Source organism: Branchiostoma floridae, chromosome 16, assembly GCF_000003815.2.
Source record: "Branchiostoma floridae strain S238N-H82 chromosome 16, Bfl_VNyyK, whole genome shotgun sequence".
Taxonomy (NCBI): Eukaryota; Metazoa; Chordata; class Leptocardii; order Amphioxiformes; family Branchiostomatidae; genus Branchiostoma; species Branchiostoma floridae.
In genome coordinates, this window is record NC_049994.1 from 1 (window position 1) to 23,955 (window position 23,955).

Genomic DNA, 23,955 nt, shown 5'->3' on the forward strand with positions numbered 1-23,955 from the left:
TTTGTGGTTAGAGGTCTAGTCTATCCATGACAACAAAGGTGTTTTTTTACAAATTGTATGATTATGTATATGCACATAAGATTTATTGTTGTTTGTCCGGCATAAATCTTGTAGCAATTGCACAATCGTAGCAGCATCTCGAAATGTCAGCTGTGGAAAGTACAACCCCATACCAATTGTGAAAAGTAGAGGTTAGTGTGATTGGTTTACTATACGTGTGTTGGTTAATTTGTGGAAAGGCATTCAACGTATGTAAAATGAATTATGTACATGTCTATAGGCACATACAAGCCTCTGATAGTCTTGCAGAACTTCAAGATTATTACACTTAAAGGAATTAAGCATCGTGACATGATGATTGTATGTAATTTCTTGCTTGTTTTTTTTTCGGAAATGTAAATATTACACCCGATTGACGTTTGCTTTCTTGTACTAAAATAAGTGTTTAAAGCTTTGGACCGTGTTAATTTTTTTTATCTCTTGGTGTTTCACAGAAAGTCCCTACTCATTTAACACCACAACAGTGACCAACAACTCTATCACGGTGACGTGGCCAACCTTTGCACAACAGTGTCACAGACAGAATTTTCACCACGTCAAAGCTTTCTACTATTACAAGGTAAAACACCTTCATTGTTAAACACTATTGTTAAGCTTACTGACATCTCCGAAGAAAAAAAAATGCTGTCCCCTAAGATCAGGCCAAAATAAGTGCGCGCGCTAATACCATCGATAAAATTTACTCGTACTTGCTGTGGTCTAATGCTGAAACAAGAACGAATGAAGCTTGGAAAACACACAATGATATTTGTCAGTAGTTATCCTGAAAGATATAATGTATTTGTATTTGCCCTGAAGCTGGACGCTGCACCACATGAGCCAGAAACCAACTCTCCACTGGTCATCTTTAACGAAACTATGACGGAGGGAACGTTTGTTGGACTTACTCCCGGAAAGGAATATCAAGTAGGTATACAGTACTATAATTACGAACGTGAAGCCGTTTATTTGTATAATTACAGTACATCTATATACTAAACTAGACAGGCAACATACAGCATATTTCAACCTGTTTCAGCCTATTTCATCTCTCCCAACCCATGCAAAAATGGACTGTTCCAAAAGACACCGCGTACGAGAATGGACTATTCGTTAGGCAGTTCGACTTAAAAAAGATCGGTTCGAAAACTTAAAACATAAAAAGAACTTGCGTATAATGACCCCGGTCCAAAATTGATTTTCAATTTGCGCTTGTTGTTTCTTTGCACTTTATTTTACGTTGCCCACCACTAACTACCCTCAACATTGTTTTTCAGGTTCAACTGAAATCAACTGGGGACCCACATCCGGTTATCGAAAAACATCATTTTACTTATTCTTTCATAACAACCGAGATAATTGCTACAGGTTTGTTAACTATTTGTACCGTATAAAGCAGCCTTATTTTACCCAGAATTATTTTCAAATTTTGTGTAAGTGTTATTTGTATACTATGCAAAACAAAGTTCTGTTATTTTCAGACCCTTCTCCTGCAGAAAAAGTCTTGATTTCCGAAAGGAGCTCAACATCCGTGACTTTGAACCTGATACCACCGTATGAAGGATTTGTAGACCTGTTCCAAATACAAGCAACCTCACCAAAGCATTCAAGGTAAATGGCAAGCTAGCTCTATTGAATTGTTGGTTGGTAGAATGGCACAGAAACGGTCGAGCTGGAAGATGTATAAAAAGTTTGCAAATTTGAAATGCTAAAATATAAGAATATTTCTAGCTTATGATTAAGGTTCATTCATGTTTTCAGAAACGGAAAGAAAGGGACGCATTAATGTTAACGAATGCTGACCTGCACTAGTTATAACAAGCTAGTCCATTACACAAACTGAAACACAAAAAGTGGCAGCTGCAGAAAGTACACTAGTCCACCTTATTAACAATAAGAATGGCAACATTTCAGCCCACTTGTGGACGTGCCTTTCCCTGATGGGAACCAACCAAGTGTCGAAGCGTATCTTTCCAACTTGCAGCCTGAAACAACTTACAATCTTTCAGCCACAACTGTCGCCAAAGGCAAAAGGGGCCAGGCTAAAGTGGTCACCTTTACGACAGGTGAGACAGCGGTAGTTTGGGAAGCTACCTCTAAACCTGATTATGACAACCTTTCTTTCGTGATTCTACACGATGGAATAGTGATTTATGGACACTCCCAAGACTTTGTTAAACCTGCTGACGAGCTGACGAGAAGACAATCTTGCGAAAATGCCCATTAGTTGGAAGGTGATTAGTACCCTCGTTTTCTCCAAACTCACGCTATTCCCCGTCAGATCGTAATCTTGCGAGAACAGCTTGCTCAATGGTGCCAAAGTTCTGAGAGGAGCTATTCTTATACTCTTTTGTGTCTCTTATTCCTTACCTAACCTGGTTTTATTATCATTTGCAATTATTTCCAGAGACTGTTCCTGTTGATTCAAAGGTTGTGGGTTCGGTCACAAGTGTCGGTGTGGTCGTTGTCATTGCAGCTGTCTTCTGCACTGTGCGGATAGTAAAACGACTGAAATACAGGTTGGACCCGGCACAATTATTCAAGGAAGTTCTTGAGGTAATAAAGCGATCAATGCTGTCCCAATAACGAATCTAGATTTCTGTATTGATCTTTTGCGATATGTATGTAGCCTATAACGCCTTTATCCGTTTGGTAACCTATATCTGTTGTTTTCAAGAACAGAGTATCTAAGGTTATCTAATCAACGACGGTGGTTTCAAACTGCAATATTTAAAAAAAATACACATTGTGTATTGTAATTTGTTGCCACAGTCCATCAACCTGATATACCCTAAAAGGTGTTTTTAAAAGCAACGGAGATAGGTTCCACTGGATAAAGGATAAAGGTGAAGTAGCGTTATTATGTATTATTACATGCTGTTCACCAGGACATCGTCGGATCTGAGAAGATGGAGCCATGGCTGAAGAACAGAAAGGATCTACGACTTGAGAACCTAATCGGCGAGGGAGAGTTTGGTCACGTGCGGAAGGGTGTATTGAGGGAAAAAGGACAGCAGGACATCATTGTAGCTGCCAAAACGCTCAGGTTAGTTTGATTTGGGCTATCATAAATTTCGCAGTTTATACCCGGTAAACCGAACCAACATGTGTGGTGGGTTCTTTTACGTTCTCTTGGTGTGGCTCTTCTCTCCTCAAACGATTGATTTCAATTCAACGTCTTTTCAGATTGACGCCCCTAACCAAAGCTTGGTACTCATTTTCACCTGTAGTGAGTGAAAAGAGGAACGTTTTGTAAATTGCATTCCCCAAAGGCAGAACCCCTGGGCTTTGAGACAGACACTCTGCAGTTGTGTTACACCACACCGCTACTCGACGCTTCTTCACATTAATACAACATCATACCGTAACATGTAAACCAATTTATAAAGGACACAGTCTGTTACTTCATAAGGCATCTTTTCCCTTTTTTTTCACGTTTTGTATCTAGAGTGGACCGAGCCAATGAGATCACCTACCGAGACTTCGCGAAGGAAGCGAGTCTGCTGATAGAAGTCAACGATGATGGAGGTCACATGAACATCGTCAGTCTGATCGGACTAGTCGTTGATGGGGAGAGGAAGAAAGGTACCAGAGACTCGTTCTCCTTCTACCTTAATGTTTCAACAGGCTGTGATTCATGTTAGGTTCGTCACAATATAATAGTCATTTTCCATCTGCAAGCAAATATAAAGATATTGAAAAAACGGGAAAGGCTAGCAAATGAATCAAAACCAAGACAAATCAATGAAGAATCTACACCAAGACAAATCCATAAATCCATAGTTTTTCAAAAATACATCTTTTCGTCTCAGATCCCCGGTACATCCTTGTAGAGTACGCCGAGCCAGGAGAGTTGCTCTGGTACTTGGTTGGCATCCAAAACAACCGATACCAGGCCGACTTCCCGCCGGGCTTAGGGCAACAGCTCACCGAGGTGGCTATCGACATCGCCCGGGGAATGCTTGAGCTCAAACACCGAAAGGTACCTTAAGCCAGATTTGTTCTTAAATTGTACTCTTTATGACTTTTCACGTAACGTCGATGGCCATCCGGGTAATAAGATGCGTCAAAACGCAATTTCTCAAGCACCTGGATATGTTTTGGAAACGGCCAGACGTTTCAACTAAATGTATAGCATACATGTAGTTTTCGGCAGTGACACTGAAGAGATCTTGTTGGAGAGAGTTTAAATATCCTAGTTGTGAATTGATAGGTACAAGAGATCTAGTTGAATAACAGTTTTATTCTTACTATTAGTCAATATGCACTTAATATGCCGCTGACTTTGTGCTTTGAGAAAGGCACTTTACACGATTTCCCTCACTTTACTTCTGTTTGGGCCGTAACTCGGACAGGACGTTGAACGGAGGCAATATGCATGTACATGTACAGTTTATGAGGAGAACCATACCTCGAGCACATAAAAGTGTCCAAGACACTTATGGAAAAAAGGGCAGTGACTCTTTCCGGTTTTAGTGGATCAAATGAATCTGACTTCTATGCCCTATCCAATGCAAATCTTTAGTTTTACACCATACGGCGGTTTACTAGGTATGCAATACAGGCAACAGCCTAACCGTTTATGTGGTTCCCCTATCAGATCACCCACCGTGACCTGGCGTGTAGGAACATCGTCCTGTCCTCTCCTGATGGTCCTGCCGGACGGCTGGTCGCCAAAATCTCCGACTTCGTACTGGCACGTGACGTGTACGTGACCACACAGTACATGAGGCATCCTTTGGTAGGTGCCAATTTTTCTTTGATCCATCTATGTAATCTATAAATCTATGAAGATATAGGATACTTAGTATATTACGTAAACAAAAAGCTTGATATTAATTTTTTTTCAACATAATACATTTAAGTTTTCCGGAAATACACTTTTCCGTTGGTTCCAGCCAAGTTGAGCCAACACAATTATACTACGGACGTCAAAATTACGTCATACACTTTAATTTGTATCATGTCATGAATGTGTCGGATTTCTTCAAAAAATATAAAAATTGATATATGGCTACGTCATTCTCTGAACATTTGGTAGTTATAAGTCATTCAAGAGTTACAAGAGTTAGGAGGGGCCGTAAAAGGGTCTATCTATGGTCAAAATGAAAAGGGAACCGTAAATAGGATGTTCATTGTTCACTAACCTTTTGTTAACTTTACTGAAAATATCTGAAGCTTCAATTTTCATTTATCTGAGGGATCTTTACTTGATCTTATCAAACACGATAGGTCCGCCCCGATGTTTTAACCCTCAAACCACCGTACGTTTTTTGTGACGTAGATTACCGTATGGGGTCAAAACTGACCCCATAACATTTTTTACAAATTCAGTTTTTTTTTTGTGACTCTTTTTGTGATTTGTATATATGTATAGCTTCATTAATCTATGTGGGACAGTTTGACATGATGGGGTGAGAATAAATCTAACTCATTATCATAATTTATGCAAAAGATCGGGAGGACCTCATTTTGTACTAACACTAGTCAGACCCGGTAAGGTTTTCTTATGCCTGCACAAACTTCAAAGTCACATAGCCCCTAAATAGCTTATGCTAGGGCCACCAAACTTGGTCCTTTTTGAGACAATGTTGATACCAAGCAATTTCAGTGGATAGAAAAAGTTCATTATTTTTCATGTTGCCATGGCAACGGAATTCTGACAGGCATATTTATTACGCAATTTTCTAATTTTGGCTTAAACATTCAAGTTGTAAGGCTTTCATGGCAAATTACACTTGTGCATGACATCTTATAGAGTTCAACGTAAATTTCATGATTCAATATTCATAATTTATGCTAATTTGATGACGTCATAAGTCAAAATCCAAGATGGCCGCCAATTTAAGCTAAATGACGTCATGGCGTCGTCATTTAACATGGTAATAACACAAAACTTGTCACCATGATTTCGTTTGACATGTACATCATTCTCCAAAAAATTCGTGATCATACAATAAGCAGTTTAGGCATGGATCTCAAAAGTTTGTTTAAAAAAATGCTGGGGTCATTTTTGACCCCACTGGACCATACATAAACTTTCTATAATAACTTAATCAAAAATGGGCCAATCTCGGTAAAAACGTATGAGAAGTTATAAGACATACATACAAACAAACTCATGGGAGGAAATTTGTTTTCAACCAGAAATGTCATAATGGCACATATTAATATACGTCTGGTTTGAGGGTTTAATATGTTACGTTTGTTTTTAGACAAATGTACTGCTCCCGATCAAGTGGATGGCGTTAGAGTCTTTGCTGGAGGGTGTTTACAGCTGTAAGAGTGACATGTGGGGGTTTGGTGTCGTCTTGTGGGAGATAGCCACTTTGGGTAAGTGAAGAGGTCAACAATCACATTTCTAATAATAACTTTCAACAAGTCGGTTTGCCTATTGTAATATGAGATGTCATCATCGAACTTATCGAAAAGAAGCCGATAACAAATGGTATACATCCAGACATTATCTTGCGTTGGTATTACTTTTAAAGGCACAGTATACAGTCTGGATATAGCAACTAATGCCTCTAAATACTTATTGAAACTATTCTTGAAAGTTTGCTTAAGAAAACATTATGCAAGTTGTGTGTGTGCTTGATTTTCGACCTCATATTACATTGTTAAAGATATCAAATCGGTATGGAAGTGTAGCTAAACAGAATATACCAATTGTTTTCACATTCGCAAGATGTTAACCCTTTGTAAAAGAATTCCCACATTTGATACTTCTAGGAGGAACCCCTTATCCCGAGGTGTGTGGCTATGAGACCTTGGTGACGAGACTGCGTCGAGGGTTCCGCCTACAGAAACCGAATGGATGTTCAGATAAATTGTAAGGAAACGACGATCACTGTTTCTCAGATAAATTGTATAGGAGACACTCACCACTAAAATGTCTTTGTTATTTTTTTTGTTCCTTCCCATTCACAGAGATACAGCTTTTAAAGTGTTAGCTTTAATGTATTTCTTCTTACAGCATTTTCTTGAAGTAAGACTCTTCTAAAACTTTATTTTCTTAAATAAATAACATAGCTTTTTTGGGCCTAAAATCATTGTAACACCGTAAGAAATGCTTAGTACCTAATTTGTGCATGCTTTAAAGTGTAACAATGGTTTCAGAAAAAAAAATTTGATGTAAGTTCCAGACGAATAAAACACTGAAGAAGAAGGCTGAGATTTATAGATAACGTTTTTCTTTTCATGAAATCTAAATGTAGATATGAACTCATGAACCTCTGCTGGTTGGATGACCCGGATGTAAGGCCCACGCCTGACGTCATTCAAAACAAGTTGGAAGAACTGCTTCACCAGGACAAGGTATGCAAATAAATATGTATTTAAATCGATTATATGTGCTGTTATTTGTTGCAATTTAGGTCTTGAAATGTTATATATTATTTCAAAATCACAGACGAATAAGTACTGTCACATCGTACGATTCATATGCAGAAACGCATAGGAAAACAAGTGTGAATAAAGATTTGGAGTAGCTTACCTGTTGAAGAAGTAAATTTAGTATAACTAATTTGCGAGGTAATTACCCATATTCGATTAGAGCTTTTCGGTTACCTTGCGGATTTACTTGGTCATCTTGTTAACCTAACGAATATGTGAAAAAAATGGTAAATTACATCTTAATCCCAGAGGCTCTGTCTTGTTGCCCTCTATGTACAACTACATAACAATGCAACTCACTCAACATTGAAGACACCAAGCGCTGCTAGATCTGCCTGACTGTATCGGTCAATTGAATATAGATGTCCCAACACTACAAATTGTTATAGAGAATTGCTAAACTACTTAGCTATAGTCCCTACATTATCTTTGTGTTGGAATGAAAGTTTAGCAATTCTCTATAATGTATGCTACCAACACAGATGAACTTTCATCCTACTACAAATTGTTAAAAAGTCGCAAGTCTCTTTCTGGCCTCCTACTCTATCTCTAATTAACGGCCAAACTCCGCCAGCCAGATATAGAAGTCAAAGTTTTTTTTTTTAAATATCTAATTTACCTAGTTTAATCAGGTTAGCATTGGTATTATCACATGTCTGGGGTGGTGGCACTTTGGCGCATTGTGATGTTAGTTTATTTATTATCAATGGGATTTTGTCATGTGGAGCTATCAAAATAAGTCTTTGCAACTTTAGTGCAGCTCCGTTATATTATTGCGTTCATGAGTCAAATGAAAAAATATGCATATCTTTCTATTGATACAGGCTTTCTTTCCGGAGACCTAAAACGTGGTACTGGACACAAACATGTGGATGACATGAGGACTTGTGGATGACATGAAAAGCGGCCTGCAGGCCGATTTGAGCTTTCATGAATAAATAAAGGTTCAAACAAACAAACAAACAAACTTTTTGGTTACTACATATGAAAGTTTTATATAGCTAACAGTGCGGAGGGCGTTTACTTTTACTCCATGTACAGATTTAAGTATGCTAATGCGCATTACTCTTAATAAAACTATGATAGACACGGTTATACTAAAGTGATGTAAGCATTGGTTTAACAGTTTTAACCGAGTCAGTTATGTTGTGTGTTGGTTTGGAAAGTTTGATACGCATTCTCTTACTAATCATGAAACAATAGTACACACGTTTATGCCACAGCGTTGTAAACATTGGTTTAACACTTTTAATAGCCAAGACACGTACCTATTGTAAAGCCAATATAGGATTAGCCGATTCATTTGTTTTGTGTGTTGGTTTGAAGTTTGATACGCATTAATTACTCTTAATAACCATGTATCTATACTAGACACGTTTATATCACAGAGAATTTTTACATGCATTACTCTTGATAATCACTAAACTATATATATAGTAGGTATATAATCATCAAACTAGAAAGGCCGACATTTGCTTGGGTGCAAATACAGCATATTTCAGCCATACCCATTCCCACGCAACATTGGACTGTTCCAAGTCACCCCTGCGCAAAAATGCAATATTTTAACTGTAAGTTATCCCCAAAAGAGAACTAATATTGTGGATTGATTTCAGGTCAAAACAGAGCTTGCCCAATATGAACCAGGCCCATATGGAAGAATATAATCTTCCACAGGAGCGCCTATGCATAACTGATTGGCTTTTAGAATTGCGGCAGCTCCTATTTTTCCGAGAGTGAAAAAAACCGCATCTTCCATTCAGAAGATTTTCATCATGAAATGACATGACGCCATTCAACAATTTCCACTTCGATAACTAGGTCTAAGTACCGTCATAATCTCCTTGTGATGTGGGTACATTTATTATTGCATTGCTTTTTTTTTAATCAAGTAGGGCATACGTTTTAATAATTGTCAAGCAGGTGCAGGTGTTGTGTAGTAGGAGTGTGTTGTTGTTGTTTTTTTCAAGCTAAAAACTTCAATCTTCTTCTTGTTTTGTATGAGCCATTACATAAACGGAGACGTCTCGAATTTTTACAAGAATTTTACCACCCTGTCGCTTCATTTCTTTTCTGAAAAATCCCAGGACCAACAAGTTAACTTGATTTGGCTTTATCTATATATTTCATTTTCCTTCGAATTCTTTGTTAAGTATATGTCCTGTATACCACTGTTAAATTGTTTTACTTTGTATGCAATCAGCCATCGGACGTAATCTTGTCTGAGTGTTGTAATTTCCTGCTCGTAGCGTGCGAGACCTGGAGGATAGGAGTTTCTACCTTATTCGGGGGTTTCTTTTTGGAGGTCAGTGGTGATACTCTGGTACTAAGAGTGTTTTATTGGGCTCAAACTCTGGCAGTTTAAAGTTACTTACACTTTGAATGTACAAAGTTTACGTCAAAAAAGAACAACAACAACACTAACGTTAGAAGTACCTACATTTGTTTGGGAAAAAATACACGCATTCTCGCCACTGTCAAACTTACGTATCAAAACTAAACGCAAACTGTCCAATTTTCCCGCGTTTTCTGCCAAGTAACATTTTCTCGATTGTCTCAACTAACCCCAAAAGTCAAATCTGCCAAAAATGATTGATAGTGCCATGCGGAATGTTGGTAAATTCATCTACACAGACTTGTATTCTGACGTTCAATGCACGCGTACCGTCCGCTACCGCTCAAATGACACTGTCTGAACTCCAAATCCTCGCAAACTACAATTTCAAACCGGGCACAGGGTAACATATGGCCACTATAAGGCTGTAATATGCATCTGTTTGTGTATATACGGGATTGCAAGGCCCCGCTTATGAATATTAACTAGCATTCGCCTTTCTCGTCGCTGATTGGCTGGCGTCCATAAAGTAATTAACTCTCTCCCCAGACGGCTGGCACCTGGCACCTGTGGGCTCCGGGGTCACGGGAGTTCACGGGAGAAGGCCGAAAGAAAACAAATTTCCCCTCAGAAAAGTGCAGAAATTAATAATTTAGAATTGGTTCATGCCAAATATTTTACTTGGATCATTTTACCAACTATCTAATGCCTATCTACACCAAATTTAAGGTCATTCCATTGTAATTCAATGGTACAGGGGGCCAAAATATACCGTTGTGGTCAAAACGTGACCTTTAAACTTCAATAAAATCATTTTAGAGGCAGATATGAAAAAAATGAGAAAAAAGCACCTCGGTATTGACCCACTCTACTCTTGTGCCAAATTTCAGGTCATTCGGTCCCGGAACGACGGAGATGATTCGATTTGAAGATTTGACAGGAGAAAGAAAGAAAGAAAGAAAGAAACATTACGAATACAATATATTTCACCATACCATATATGGTATGGCTGAAATATAACTATAGTAGACACGTTTATACCACAGAAAGGTTGAGACGCATTACTCTTGATAATCATGAAACTATGGTTATTAAGATTTATCAAGATTATTACGATTATATCACAGCTTTGTATTGGTTTAACACTTTTGATAGTCAAGACAGTTAGCCATATATTGTAAAGCCAATATACTTAGGTTTAACCGATTCGGTTGTGTTGTGTGTCGGTTTGAAAATTTGTATACACATTACTCTTAATGATTATGAAACTATAATAGCTACGTTTATACCACAGCGTTGTAAGCATTGGTTTAACACTTTTGATAGTCAAGACACATCCCTATATATTGTAAATCCAATATGGGTTTAAACGATTTAGTTGTGTTATGTGTTGGTTTTATCTTAGCAATCAGTTATTAGACATTATGCATGTCACATTATGATATAAAGGATGAAAAACTACTCAAATGTACTCCATATTGGTTTGTGTCATAATATTTTTGTAAATCTGTATTTTTCATATATTGTATTGCCATCTGAATGTAGCCTGTTGGTCCAAGTAAAATTTCATTAATGATGCTGAATAGTCACACCGGCGGCATGGGATAAGTTCACCATGTACGTATCGATGCTTTGTATCGATGAGAGCTGTCGATGCAATAAACCACCAAAAACATGTACAGATTATTTGAAGAAAGTTTATTATTATCATTCCGACGCCCAAAAAAGACGATTCTCCCACATTCAGTTCCAAAACTATTTCTAAACTTGTCTATATTTTACATGCATGTACTTGACCAGGATGCCAGCTCCTCATAATCAACCCTCATCCCACTATTGTGCCAACGTCTTGTATCTCCTATTGTGTATCATTCCCTCCTAATGTTTAACATTGTTATTAACTGTAACATTTTAAATACCAACATAAATCGTCACAAACACTCTGGGGTTTCATTACACTCGTTTTACCTGCCAGTGGATACATATTGCAAATTTTGATTACTCCATTAGCTAACATACATGACTTTCCTAAAAAAACCGAAGGCACACAAACTAAGTAAACATAGAGTCCATTCCAAGACACCATGCGGATGTCTGTTGCCATTGTTTAGAATTGATTTTAAAGTCTTGTAATTATACGTCTAGGACATTTGATACTTCAGAAATATTTTTAACACTGTTTAACACTAATCTTGTTATATATACCAAATGCAAATCATTAGAAGAATCAGTTGTCTTGTTCACATTTAGCTGTTCTATAGCCACACCGCTCATATCAGGGCTCGAAATACTACCTGCATATGCAGGTTAGTGCAGGTAGAATTTGAGCTGTGCAGGTATTTCTGGTGACTACCTGCACCTAACCTGCATTGGTGCATGTACTGGGTTTTAAACTTTTATACATGAATGTCATATACTTGTAGATGTATATGGATTGGTTTTAGCTCCATCGCCTGTTACCACCTATCTAGTATAAATAAAAGAAAAAAAAAGCAAACGTTTCTGAACAAATTTAGTATGATCCATACTTCCTAAATTTTCAAAGTTACCTGCAACAGTGCAGGTATGCAGAAAAAGTATTTCGAGCCCTGCATATATTCAGGGTTTCTTAATTAGAAAAGTGCTGTCTACTAAGATGTGCTTTTCTGTGTATCAGCATTTTCGTGTTCTCCTACGTGGAACCTCATGTGTTTTGACAACAAACACCTTTGACTTGCCTTAAACCCACACTCCCCACATGTGTAGGATCTGTTGTGCTTTATAAGGTGTGTACTCAAGTCAGATTTTCGTGCTGCACAATAGTCACACTGGTCGCACTTGTACGGTTTTTGTCCTGTGTGGGTTTTCATATGTGAAGACAAGAGAGGCTTTCGAGTTGTTCTAAACCCGCACTCCCCACACATGTAGGGTTTATCACTTTTATCATGTGTTGTTAAATGTATGTCCAGACTATATTTCGACGCAGCAGTATAGTTACACTGGTCACACTTGAAAGGTCTTTCTCCTGTATGAGTTCTCATGTGTCTGGAAAAGTGAGACTTTTTTGGTGTCCTGTACCCACACTCCCCACATACGTAGGGTTCCCTTGTGTGGGTTTTCATATGTCGTATTATGAGAAACCTATAGTTCGCCGTGTGCCCACACTCCCCACACATGAAGGGGGCCTCCTGTTCCTGTGAGGTTGGTTTTGTGTCAGGTTGAAGAAACTTCACATCACACTTTTCCTGCTGCAGGCCGATGGCCACTACTGTTGTCCCGGTCTTCCTACCGTTACTCTCATTCCCAGGTTGTTCATTATGATACATCTCCTTTCCAGGATGCTCCATCTCCTTCCCAGGATGCTCCATCTCCTTCCCAGGATGCTCCATCTCCTTCCCAGGATGCCCAACACAGAGTTCCTCTGATCTTACATTGCTCATTTCCTCATTTGGAGCGTCTTTTTCCTCATTTTGCTTAAGTCCAGCGTTGGTTGTCTGCTTCAATATTTTGTAAGTCTTGTACAAACGATGTCCACTTGGTAGGACTGTGAAGTAGTCGTTTGTATCCTCCAAACTGTTGTAACTCTGTTTTGTAGGATGTGCGGTTCCTTGAATGGAGTCATTTGGAACATCTTTTTCCTTGTTCAGTTGCTGTTCAATTTCGGTTGTCTGCTTTAGTATTTTATAAGTCTTGTACAAACGATGTCCACTTGGTAGGATTGTAAAGTAGTTGTTTGTATCCTCCAAATTGTTGTAACTCTTTTTTGTAGGATGTGCCATTCGTTGGGTGGAGCCAAAGTAGTCGTATGTTTCCTGGTCCTCACTGTACATTTCCTGCTCTTGTCCATCCTGTTGCCATCCAGTGTCTCCTGTCGGCTCCTCTTTGATGTGCATTGTGTTCACAGTTTGTTGCACATGAAGCTCTTCGATGGGAGGCACACATGTGAAGTCTGCCATCTCTAAAACATAGTAAACAAATATTGGTTAGAGAAAGACCAATTTCTTTCTTGCTTAACTACCAAATCAATATGACAACAAGAAACCCTAACACTGTGAGGTAAAGTCAATGATAGAAATATTCTATTTCCTAGTAATTACATAGAAAGTAGATTCCCTTATTTCAGACACATAAGTAGCACTGACAAGTTTATACTCCTCATGCGTTTTGACAGACCAAATCTATACAGTCCCACATTTTCACCATTACCGAGAAGCGAGAAGAAGCCGAACTTCTGTGTTAGACAAGATTTGTGATACTTTTATATGTATATATGTTTTGACTTCTTGGGACCTGTACTTAGCTAGGTTGGGCAAACTTGTACAATAAAGGTCTTCATCCATTCATTCATTATACTAGTAATCTACCATTCAGTATGCTGTGGTCCTGGTCCTGGAGCCAGTATCTGTTAAAAGTGCACAACTTCAGAACAACGTAGCTGTGATTTGGGCCCCTATGCTGTGTTTCAACTAGTCGTCCAACGGCTAATAGGAGACCATCACGGCCAGATCACCCCCAGGCAGATTCGCCAGCTCGCTGCCGATAGGCGGAACTGGAGAAGGCTTGCAGTCGCCTGCGCTGCAGTCGAACGATGATGATGATGATGTTTTGTAACAAAAGAAGAAGAAGAAAAAAAGAAGAAGTTGGTTTTAGTTCACTAACCTTGGCCTTCAGAAAGTAGGAAATAGCTTTTCTGAGGGTTATGACATTTTAGAATGTTTAGTGGGCCATTTGCTCGCACCTGAATCGCTATGTCTTTAATAAGCCTTCTCACATTAGTTAGGGCGCATGTGCGGCGACAGGAATTCTAAGGTAATATGTCAAAGGGTTAGGCACACAAAAAGTAAACGGTCCTTGTCTTCACCATTGTTTCGATTTGCATAACAATGTCCAGACGGGTGTTGTTTTCTTTTTGTGTGCCTTACCCTTTGACATATTACCTAGAATTCCTGTCGCCACACATGCGTCCCAAATAATGTGAGAAGGCTTATTGCTGCACTAAGATGTCATGAAGGTACTTTCCTGTCACGTTGACCAACTCCAAAGGGACAAATTCATATCAGGCTAAGAAAAACGCGAGCAATGATGTTACTTGCTGTGAGCTTATGTACAACGCTCTACTAGTACATGACAGCTCCATATATGCCCCCCTCCCCATCGAATGTTGATCGCAAACACGCCACTAATTTTACAGCTACACGAGCAGCAACTAATAAACATCAAGGACAACCACAGGTTCTTACCTGTAGATCTATGGTGGTTAGCGGTGCCCACGACGTATGAATGTCCGTAAAAATCGTGTCACTTTGGAGAATTCGAAGGTGACGAAAGAAACCAAACAAAATGGCTGTAAACGTACATACGGGTCAGGGGTTACAGGTCAGAAACCTGATACTCATTTGACGACGGGTCAAACAAGATCGCCAAATAATAATGATGAACTTTATTGTCCGTTGCATATTTGTATTACTAAAGCTGTTTTCATGATTTTAGGCCACATCAGTTGAAATAAAAAAATAAAGTAAAAAAAAATTACTTATTACGTTTATATAATTACTTGAGGCCTTTGGTTTAGTAGGTTGGACTTTCGGCTTTCAGTTTTCTGCTATTTACGATTAACTCATGCTATTTACGATTATCAATTTTGTGTATATAGTTAGGGCACTAATATACGTCTGTCAACTTGAGTGCGTTACCACAACGTCTGCAATGGTCTCTTTACTTGAAATAATGAGAAAAACAATAATCTGGTATGAGAGCCGATAAGCGCATGCTCGATTCACATTTGGAATTCAAGTCTCTGCTACAGCAAGAAAATGGTTTCAATCAACACCAATCTTTCATAAGTGATAGTCTTTTATACCTGAGACTAAACTCGAAATATCAAGTACACTTTTATTTGTTTGGCAAATCCTTATCTTAGCCGAAATAAGGCCACAATTGCACATATCTCTGCATATCTTACACTGGCACCTCTTCGCTGAATTTTGTCCTGAATGGTACAATGTATATAGCTATATGTATTGTACGGTCTCCAACGCCTACTACAAAGATAACAGACAAAATCGATCACTCTCCATGCAGATGAAGCAGCCCACGAGCCATCCGGTGAAACCAGACAATTCATATCAGTGCTAAGATACAAGATACTTCGTTGTTCCGACAGGGGTTATCTGACATATTGTTTTTTTTTTAGTAATATGCTACATGCTTCATCAAAATTTTGTGGATTTGTAATCATTTTCCGTCCAAGTCTCTCTTGATGAGCAAAACATTGTTTTGTGCAAATATAGCATGTGTCTATGAATTTAGAATTCTAACTGGCTTTGAACTTCCCTCACTGAGGTTTTGAAGGTGTACAAGGTCGATCGCGCCCATCTCCTTTCTATAGCCTTTTGGCTACACAATTGTGTATGGACTACGTCAGGCTGCCTAGGGGATTAGAATTAGCCGATATATTTGTGTTCTACATTTTGATAACTTTAGAACGATTTTATGAAGACTATAGAAGTACGGCTTCGGCTGGTTAAAAAGTTATGTGACTGATAATGATTTCTTTATTTCTTTATTTGAATTTACCACATAATAATAATGGTTTTATTTGGTGCTCAACATGTACAGAATGGCAGGGCGCTAACACTAGGCCCTGAATTGCTCTTGTACATACATCAACGTACCATAACAAACTTTACACGGACATTTAAAATCATTCATATTTGTCAGCGTATTAAAATATCTAAAAATTACATATTTGATTGAGCGATAAAATCAACGCATATGGTAAAAACAACGCAGTCTATGAGTTCAGTAGTCTGACGATGTGCGGAATTGTACTGTTCTTATATCGCTCTGTTCTGGTATTGATAGTGGTCAGCTTGCCGTGTGATCTGGTGAGTCGCCCACTGGTTTCGCCTCTGGTTGGTGGAAGCCACTGTCTGAATGTTCTGGATTGCAACAAGGTGCGGCCGAATTTCACAGTAAGCTGTTCACGTCTTTGCTGGAGAGTTGGTAGCCCTAGTTGATTGCATGCTTCCGAATACCTTGTATAACATCTACCGAGGATTATACGACAAGCACGGCGCTGAATGTTCTCTATCTGGGCTGTTTGGGTTGATGTAAGCCCAGGACTCCACACAGGGCAGGCATACTCGCACAGAGGACGCACGTAGGTTGTGTACACAGTCACCAGGTCTGGTACAGAGAGTTTGAACCTTTTGAGGTGGCGTAGGAGGAAGAGTCGTCTGCTACTCTGACTGATGATGTGGTTCACGTGGCCGTTCCATTTCAGGTCGGACTGCACTATCACCCCTAACAGCTTGGCAAAAGTGACTTGCTGAAGGGGGTGACCATCAATGTACAACGTTGGGAGGGAAGGTGGAACTTTTGTGAACCATACATGCATAACCATGCATTTTTTGGGGTGCAGCTTCATGTGACTGTCGGAAGTCCACTGTTCTAGGGCATTGAGGTCTTGCTGCAGGAGTGATGTTTCATGTACGAGTCTGCTTTCGATCATTGAAAGATCGTCCACGAATTTCCAGTTTTCCGATCGTGTACCTTTGGCGGCGCTGTTAATCATGGCTATGAAAATGATGGGTGCCAGAACAGTGCCCTGTGACAAACCGCAGGTAAGTACCTCCCATACTGAATGGGAACCCTGGTACAAGACACGCTGTCGCCTCTCAGTGAGGAAGTTACATATCCAAGGGATCAGGGAGGGTCTACAGCCTAACTCCAGCAGCCTTGTTATCGCGGTCGTGTGTTCAACGCGATCGAACGCCTTGGAGAAATCGGTAAGAACAATGCTGCTGAGTGTTCCTCTCCGGTCCGAGGTAGAACTGAGGTGGTTTAGAATATCCACCAGGCAATGTGTTGTTGATTTCCCAGGTAGTCCGCCAAACTGTTTAGGATCGATGTTGGGGATGATGTCTGACAATGTCCACTTGGCTACAAATCACATGCAAAAACAAGTGGAAGGGAGGACAAAACAGGTGTATCAACACCTTTACAAGTTGTCCTCCCAAACCTGAAATGATAATAGAAAACAATACGGAACCAAATCAAAAAATAAACATTAGACATCAAAAGTCAGTAGACATGAATATACAATTCGGTGACAGTTATACACAGAATTGATTATATACAAAATTATCAAATATCATTATATACAGAGTAAAAAGCTAATTATAAATGATGGTATAGGTACGACTTTTGTTAACTTCTATTCTAAAAGAATTTATATTTTTTTCTCTTTAAAAAGAAGACGATGTAAACCGGCTTAATTCAGAGTGCTACCATCTACTTTCGACATGAACGTATCCCTACTATATATATCTGTTTAATAACAGTTTTTTCTGTGTAGATAGAATAGTTAAACTCATTCCAATCTTTGGTATTTTTTCACAGTTTTATTCACATTTCCAATAGCATTTATTAGATACAATGAATACTATTTCAAAAGCTTGACACCAGGACAAATCTTCAACATCTCTGTTCTGAGGGAATTGAAGTTCCATAGGCATACGTAAATCGTAAAAATTCCCATACTAGGGGTGAATTCCATACTTCCACCCCCCCCCCCCCCCAGAATTATGTCTTATGAAACAAGATTCCTCTTGATTTCTTCCCAGGTTATTATACTTTAAACTTTTAAAGACAATCTGCCTTCAGATTATAGTAAGTATAGAACATACAAGTAGCTTCAGCGACGTATTGTGTCAATATCTTGAAATAAATAAAATGTGAATAACCTTTAATTTTACAGTTAGACATAACAAATAATGTACAGATGAAAACCTCAATCTGCAGAAAAGCCGATAGTTCAATTCACAGTACATACTGCATAAGCACACACCAACGTAAACATCATCGCTTAGCCTGATGCTGAACAGAAATAGATGCATAAACTATAGCAACTGCTACTTCATCAAATCATCACCTCCGAATTGATATATAGTCAAACATCTACAAGAGACCCTCCGTACTACATGACCATAATGCTATTGATATACAGTCATAACATATAAAACAGAGCACCTCTACATAGGGAATACTATGCCCTTACAAATATAGTCAACACTATATAGTAGTACACGCACATGGCTATTGATATACGGTAAATTTTTTACAAGTAACCGCCTTCACATATGGACTACCTGGCTATTAATGTGAAGTCAAACCTGTACAAGAGACCATCTCTAAAAAAGACATGACCAATGATATAATCCAAGCTTGTAAAAGAGACCACCTCTACATAAGGACCACCTGGCCATTGATATACAGTCAAACCTGTACTAGTCACCACCTCTACATAAGGAACACATGGCCATTGATATACAGTCAAACCTATACAAGTGATCACCACTATATGAGGTCCACCTGGCCATTGTTGCACAGTAAAACGTATATAACGGACCACTTCGCCATTAAGATAAGTCAAACACCTATCAGTGACCTCCTCTACTTTGGTAAAATCTGGTCATATAATGTGTACAAATGAAAAGACAAAAAAGTGCTCCATAGCGATCTATTATAAGAAAACCCTTACGGCTGCATAGTTGACGTCTATATGCTAATAATCACTTCTGACTTATGATACTAGGCGGATATTTTCTACGGTCTTAGAATTTTACCTTGGTCTCCTTATTGACAGGATGTCTATTGATTGATTGATTGATTGATTGATTGATTGATTGATTGATTGGTTGGTTGATTGATTAATTGGCTGATTACTATTGTTATGGTTCGTTATGCAAAGAAATACGTTGATCAAGTTTCGACATCCAGGTTGAATGATGTGAAATACACAAAATGCATTAGTCAAATGGATACGTTTCCCAACAAAGTCAGATGGCTTAGACGGCAATTATCAGTGGCAAAGAGAAAATAGTGAATTGTCAATAAGTCTGAACAAAGACCAAACAACGTATCTCTGGTAAAACTAGTATGTACATGTGTCATGTAGCAAAAAGGCGTGTGTCTCGCATACTGAAGAGCTTTAAGCCATGTAACCTGAAAAGATGGTTACGGTTGAGTCCAAAATGTTAGTCACCACCAACTGCCCATCCGGTCCCACAGCGATACCCCACGGCTCTGTAATGTTGGATACAGTACAGACAAACTCCCCACGGCTTGTGAACTTGTCTACCCTGTTGTTGTCACGGTTTGCCACGATAATGTGACCCGAGGTGCCAATAAGAATATCTCTTGGGGATTTTAATTGGCCCTCGCCGTGTCCAAAGTTTCCAAATTCAAATATCTTCTTTCCAAATTGACTGTAGATCTTAACACTTTGGTGACCTGTTAGCAGGACATTTCCTTCGTTGTCCGATATGACTCCATAGATTCGCACGTTTCGTTTCTTAAAACTCGCTTTAAAACTCCGAACGAGAGAGCCATTTGGCTGGAACATCATTACTTTATCTCCGTCCCCCACAATAACTTTGTTGTTGCGCACGCCTATCGCAATGACGGGATGGTGATAGCTACTCTTGACTGGTACATCGAACCTCTCTATAGGCAGGCCGTCCCTTCGGTACTGTACAACACATGTACTTGATAAAACCATATTCCCCACTACCCACAGGTAGCCGGGTTTCACATCAATAGCAACACTGATAGGATACATTCTTCTGTTTTCACCCGGCAGTTCCGTTGGGAAGAGGCGCAGATATGTCCCACTTATGCTGAAGACTTGGACCCGTTGGTTGATGTCATCAGTCACAAATATCTCATTATCAGCTGACACAGCCACTCCGTAGTTACCTCTAAATTTTCCAGGTTCTCCTCCTTTCCCACCAAAGGTGATCTTCTGCATCTTTCTGTGATGGTTTTCTGCAAAAAAAGGAAAAAGAATTGTGTGTTCTATACATTGACGTGTACGTGCAAAAGTTGGAGTTGGATGTTGGTAGTGGGTACATGCCACGATCACTGCCTAGAGAAGGTTGAAGGGACAGGTGTATAGAGCTTGCTCAACTTCCCCGTGCATATATAGAGAGAGCTTCCGTAATTCTTTCTCCAGACATTCTTCCCTGAGCAACGATATGTGAAGTTTCGTGCAAGGTTCACCTCGTTGTGACCTGCTAGAGACTGCCCCTGGTGTGGGCTAGCTATAGACCAGGGGAACGGGTAGCCTCCAAAGCCGTTGCCGTTTTCTATTTAATTATTTGCAAACAAATTGCTGCCAGTCTCACCTTCAGGTTCAAGTTTCATCCTTGGGTCACCTTCAGGTTGTTCGCTATTGGGGACTGCCATTGTTGTGGGGCTAAAGGTACTATCCATTGTAGCTGCCGGTTGCATATAGTTTTCTGCAATAAATAATAAAATCATCTCCAAAAAATTCAAGACCATAATCTTGTTTAGTGTCAAATATCTTGATGCATAGTAAAACAAACTCTCTCAAACTTAAACTCTTCAAGTGTACAGACTTATATAAACTTTAATGTTAGTCTTACTTCCATGCTGTGGACTGTTAGATACTGCAGGCGGCGTGGGATCACAAGTGGGGCCAGTGGTCAAGGTAGTATACAAAGTCGCTGCCGGCTGTAGGTAGAGGATTACCTTATCATTACTTCATCCAGCAACAAAGCGTCTTACCAAAGCAATGGCGAATTTTGACAGATGTGAGCCACTGTCAACTGTTGCGCGATCAAGCATAATTGTCCTTGTTTCATCCTAATAACATCCAAGCCAAGGCCAAAATTGAGTCAAACATATCTCAACAACTTGCTTACAAAGCAGCTAAAGCTGAAGGACGAAATCTTACCGCTGGTGTGCTGGTATCAAAGAATAACAAGAGAAAGACTCCGCCGGCGATGAACAGACCAAGGACTGTAACCGCTCTTACAACTGAGCACACCTGCTGACGTGTACATTCTAAAAAAATGCAAAATGTATATCGGAACATTCCATGTTCAATTAATTTTCGACTAAGTTTTAAGGCCGTTGTATAAAAATGCATTCTTATAAACAATCAACAAATTCGAAAGTATTATGACAAAGAAGTTCTCCACAAAGGTTGGACATTTAAGCTCGGTATAGCTTCACAAACAGAACGCTCTTTGTAAAAGATCACTCGATGTCATATTTTATCACGTAACTGTAAGTCAGGCTCCACCTTGCATGCAAAATCAAGAGATTAACCGATCGCGAATGGCTTTAAATATCATTATCGTCATCATATAGACCCATCTTACCGCAAGCTGCAGGATGCTGAACGTTTGGCACGTGCATCGGATTTTGATTAAGTACATTCGGTACATGTTGTCTTTCATCACTAACAAGATCAGGAGGATTTCCATCATCGCTCGATGGGTTGGTCAAGACATCATTGTTGCTGCTACACGAGGCCGTTGGCACACAGTCGAATGCCTCAATAGGAGTTTCGTCGTCATTCTTGTATCTAACAGAATATGGTTGGATGTGGGTGTCGCTATCATTGTTAGCTGACTCGACGATTTCTTCTTGGTATTTAACAGCATAGGGCTGGGCGACATCACAGCTGTATGACTCGACGGCAGGTTTTCTGAAAGGTTTAAGACACCTAACAGCACATGGCTGGAGGCAGCGATTGTTCCCAATGTTTACTCCCTCAACGACACTTTCCTTATCGTCGTCTTTCTGTCGTGTAACATCAAACGGCTGAATGCAAAGACTGCCATCGCTGTTAGCTGGTATAAATGTGACCTCATCACCCTGCTGACGTGTATCAGCTGATGGCTGTGGGCAGCGGTTGTCATCGCTGTTATCTGACTTGAAGGTGTGTCTAGGGCTGACTTTTAGCTCGTTGGAGCTTTGCAGATACATCGGATTAGGGTTAACGTTGTTTGGAGAAGGGTCCACGGTGCTTTGTGTGTACGTCAGGTTATGAGTAACGTCCAATGTGCTTTGTGTGTACGTCGGGTTACGAGTAACGTCGTTTTGAGGATGGTCCTTGGTGCTTTGTGCGTACATCGGGTTCGGATTCCTCGTTTCTGTGTGCGCGTGACTATCATTTCTAATAAAAACTGAAGTATAAGAGTCATTCTCGGATGTGACACACCCTGCCAAGTTCATGTCGTCATTGTTGCTACTGTTGAACGCTAATATTGTTTCTACTGTTATCGTCTCTTTAGAAGATTTCTTCATGTAAGTACTATAATCCTTGCATATGCATGCAATGGCGTAAGTGTGAAAAACACCAGGGCTGATATCGATTGTTTGTCTGTTCTCAGCTGCAGCATCGCTCTTGGTACACAGTTGTTCATCAGGGATGTGGAGATCGATATCATCTTCGGGTTGCCTGTTGAGATGATGCACAGCTTCTGTGCCTAGTTTTGTTTTACTGTCGCATAAGAAGTCTTTTCTGATAACATTTGACATTTTGTCGGAATAGCAGTCTTCGGTCATGGCTCAGATACTTGACGATACTTACACATGTGTAATGTAAGGATGAAGTATCTGCCTGTAAATCAGACAGTCTCAGTTCTGTGGTCCTTTTTTCCAAAGTGTCAAGCCTTCCCATTACTAGAAGTCTCTTTTTTTCACTTCATTGACTATCACGAGCGCCGTACACTTGAATCCTGTATGGCTATGTGCGCTGTACAGTATGATATTCACCGCCCACTGAAAAAAAAGCTCTTTTATCGTCAACGGGTAGACAAAAACAATTCATCTCTATGTAGATGAAGCAGCCCACGAGTCATATGATGCTACCAGACAATTTATATCAGTGCTAAGATCTGAAGTACTTTTTGTCCCGGCTGCGGGTATACCTGACATTTTACTCTTACTTATAGTTCTTTTAACGTTTTTTACCCAACTGAAATGCTACAAGTTTCTTGACTAAATTAAAATTGTAAAGTATTTAAATTCACATTATTTTTGTGTGGACGTATATTTTAGGGGTAAACGTTTGTGGAGATTAGTCATCCAGGATACATTAAATTGAAGATGATTCAGTCTATACTTCTGGATATACCTTTAGCACAGTTTTTTCAACACATTATGATCTGTATACACTTATCAAAATCGCATCCAAACAGCAAATGTACCATTCGTTAATGTGCTCGCTAACATTAAATTGAAGATGACTCAAACTATACATCAGGATAGAACTCAAATCTCAATTAAACGGTTCGAATCTCCTGAATCGCTCTCCATAATGCATTAACAAAATTTCAGTTCGCTGACCTTTAACTAAGGACATAAGAGGAATCAATGAATACACCATT

General features: G+C 39.4%; 1 protein-coding gene and 1 long non-coding RNA gene across 2 annotated transcripts; one reads left to right on the plus strand and one right to left on the minus strand.

The window, feature by feature from the left end:
• Nucleotides 1–114: 114 nt before the first annotated feature.
• Nucleotides 115–8,871, plus strand: LOC118403147 (angiopoietin-1 receptor-like; the record flags this gene model as incomplete). Its single annotated transcript, XM_035801656.1, has 15 exons — nt 115–191; nt 495–619; nt 859–966; nt 1,317–1,407; nt 1,521–1,650; nt 1,954–2,105; nt 2,447–2,595; nt 2,928–3,085; nt 3,488–3,624; nt 3,852–4,021; nt 4,640–4,780; nt 6,255–6,372; nt 6,772–6,871; nt 7,257–7,356; nt 8,259–8,871. Coding segments are annotated over 15 exons (1,777 nt in total), but the record flags the coding sequence as incomplete, so codon positions are not given.
• A 4,351-nt stretch (nt 8,872–13,222) lies between these two features.
• LOC118403664 lies at nt 13,223–15,130 on the minus strand. The gene is made up of 3 exons (XR_004829671.1): nt 14,989–15,130; nt 14,113–14,318; nt 13,223–13,706 (listed from the first exon to the last, which is right to left on the minus strand). It is a non-coding gene; the product is annotated as an uncharacterized LOC118403664 (long non-coding RNA).
• Between the last annotated feature and the right edge of the window lie 8,825 nt (nt 15,131–23,955).